We start from the raw sequence: 3,112 nt of genomic DNA, 5'->3' as shown, positions 1-3,112 counted from the left end.
CATACTTAGCTAAACACAGAAAACAAAGTTGTTTTTAAATTTCTGTTTTTTAGTACGTAACTATTGGACAACGTAGTCGTAGTCGTAGTCACGTACAGGCTGTTTGGTTAATTTTCGGTTTGGATGAAATTAAAAGTAAAAAACCAGCACAATAATAAACACTTCCCGGACATATCCGGGAAGTAATGCCACTTTTTTAAAATTTAATATCGCATCAACGCAATATTAATGAGAACATTTCCGAGCAAGTTGGAGAAAAACTATTTGAATATTTACAATAGCCTTTACTTTAACTACTTTCTCTTTATTTTTAGCACTTCAACAGCAATACAGCATTTTTATACACAATGTACACTTTTAAGTACCTAATATAATGATTCCTTGACTTGAGGCGTTCCTTGAAGGTTCAACATCCCCACTCGAAAACAGGAAAATGGTGGTAACAGGACTATAGCAAGTAACCGATTTCCCGACAGTTAAAGTGATTTTCCACCGGCGGGGCGAGACGAGACGAGGCTAGACGAGAAAATTGTTTGTATGCGGGCGCGCGAACTAATTGCAATTCTCGTCCATCCTCGTCTCGTCTGTGGACTAAATACCTACCACTTGACAAATTAACATATTTATGACAAAATAAGAAATATAATTATTAATTTAGAATATTCAAGACAACATTGGGCTCTAGAAAAGGTCACAGAAGCAGGATTCTAAATATTTTTTGTGAAGTAATAATGATGATGATGAAAAGTAAAAGAAGTAAGTATTAAGATAAATTAACTAAAAGATAAAGACTATTTTAGTTCATTGATATGGGCCTCCGCAAAGTAACACCTGATTCGATAAATAATTAAGGTACTTAGTCAAAATTTTCGTTTATTTTGTAAGTAGTAATACGTAATGTATACCTACTACTCAAAAGAAAATAAGGGCCACGGAATTTTATTGGAAAATCGAAAATGGTAATAAATTATAATTCTTTATATCATTCTGTGTCCAAAAATGGTTTTATTGGCACAGCAGTTTAAACGGAATCGAGAGCAAGGTGATGTCTCTCCAATTCGATGACTCCATAGTAGGTCGCGAAGGCAGAGTAGTAGGAGTCTCTCCAGTTTTAAGTATTTCGGCTTGCAATGTTTTTGATGGTAAGAGGCATGCCGACGGGGTGTCACAATTACATCCGCCTTTTTTTATGTTCAGCACAGCATTCGGGGCACACCCATGAGTCCTTTTCCTGCATAGTAAGCTTTTGGTATTACATAGACGATGGTACAACTTATCGCGATTCTTTACCATACACTGCAGGTACTCCTCACCTACTACAAGTTATCCTGAACACGCAGTGCTTATTAGGTCGGCACTGTTTGCTCTATTTATATTATAATGTACTCAAACGAAGATAAATAACTTAAGTAACCTACAAGGCGTAACACATTGAAGCAGCGTAGGGTTCGTAGCAAGCGTAACGGCTTCGTCGACTCTCGTACCGCGTAGCATATAAAGTTCGGTGGAATCCGCCGGACGTCGGGAAGGCAACACGCACAAGCGAGAGGAAAATTATATGGTGCCTCTTTTCCTCGAGGTGTAGTGCGGGAGGTCGCCCGCAGATCGTCGCACGCGCAGGTTTCCGGATAGCAATTAACAAATATTGGTATTACGCATGACTATGCAATTAAATTGCATTAAAATAATGGCGAGAATCGGTTCTCAAGCTCACCTAATTTATGGGGAAAAAGTTATAAACCCGTCCGCTCTCCACTAAATTCCAGACGAGAAGGATGTAGTTCCACTCCGCGTGTACAGAAGTGCTAGAATCCATTTCAAGGCCGGAGAAGCGATTTCGCAGTTCCAGCCCGAAGGCGGCGCCTACGTCTGGATCCCGCAGCTTGTTGACCTCGAACCGTTTGCCTATCTTGGTGGTCGCACTAGCAGCTCGAGCCAACGCTACTTTAAGTCGCACCTCGGCGACGACTAAGTAGGTGGTGGTCACAGTTGATATTCGCGCCACGGCGTTTGCGCACATCGAGCAGTGATGAGCGCCATTTGGAGCTAATGGCAAGGTGGTCAATTTGGTTCTTCATGACTCCATCGGGTGAGTTCCACGTGTACTTATGGTGGTCTCCATGGATGAATGAAGTGCCTCCGATGGTGAGGTCGTTGTCCTGGCAGAACTCCAAAAATTTCGCCCCGTTCTCGTTCCCTACTCCCATCCCGTGTATGCCCATGTGTCTTTGACGACCGTTGTTCTTTGTGTCAACCTTGGCATTCAGGTCTTCCATGACGATGACTATGTTCTGCTGGCGGATTTTCTTCAAAGTCAGTTTAAGTGCCCTATAGAAATCTTCTTTGTCTTCCTCTGATGCCAGATTTGTGGGCGCGTAGCACTGAATAACGGTTATCTTGCGGGCCTTGCTGTTAAACCGGACTGTGACGATTCATTCTGAGATGGGTTTTCAGTCTAGCAGGCTCTTCTTCGCAACATTGGAAAGGAGGAATCTCACGCCGTTTTCACGAACGTACTCTTCATCTTGCTTCCCGGAGTAAAGGAAGGTAAGGCCCCTGGGCGTTCTTAGTTCTCCGAACCCATTTCTTCGCACTTTACTGAGACCCATTATCTGCAGTTTGTATATGAGCATTTTTGCTTCTGCTTGGGCTAACTAGTCGGTTGTCCTCGCTCAGTGTTCGCAAATTCCAACAATCAATTCGTGTCCGTATTTTCATGCTAAAGATCGTCGTTGTATGATCGGTCTGGTTTTGCACTGTTTCTGTATTTTAATCATATATATTGAGTTAAGTGAGTGATTGACCCACTATACGATACCCCAGCTCACTGGCGGGGCTGCCACCTTAAAGCCTGTGGGCGTGCTAGATTTTGTTTCGGGCTTCCTCCCTGGTGAGTTTGATTCTGTTTTGAGACGCAGAAGAATCGCCTTTTGCTCTGCACCCCTCAGCTCAGCTGCACCTCGTGGTATAGGTCGCGCGATTGTGCGGTTGCAGCAGTCCCCAGGAGGGAGGAAAGGGACTTGTGGTGACTCGGACTGGCCAGGGCTCTGCTCGAATACGGTGTTCCGCCACTAACACAGCAGATGGCTTCTTGGTATTTTATAGGTAATGC

The 3,112-nt window shown here is 43.4% G+C and overlaps 1 protein-coding gene across 1 annotated transcript; it reads right to left on the bottom strand.

The window, feature by feature from the left end:
• Positions 1-1,714: 1,714 nt before the first annotated feature.
• LOC141440555 (uncharacterized) lies at positions 1,715-2,633 on the bottom strand. The gene is made up of 3 exons (XM_074105109.1): positions 2,518-2,633; positions 2,138-2,409; positions 1,715-2,046 (listed from the first exon to the last, which is right to left on the bottom strand). Exons 1-3 carry the CDS (start codon positions 2,631-2,633, stop codon positions 1,715-1,717), a joined length of 720 nt encoding a protein of 239 aa, XP_073961210.1.
• Positions 2,634-3,112: the final 479 nt, after the last annotated feature.

This window comes from Choristoneura fumiferana, chromosome Z (assembly GCF_025370935.1).
Source record: "Choristoneura fumiferana chromosome Z, NRCan_CFum_1, whole genome shotgun sequence".
NCBI lineage: Eukaryota > Metazoa > Arthropoda > Insecta > Lepidoptera > Tortricidae > Choristoneura > Choristoneura fumiferana.
The sequence above is the reverse complement of the archived record's forward strand: the minus strand, read 5'-3'. Positions and strand labels throughout refer to the sequence as shown.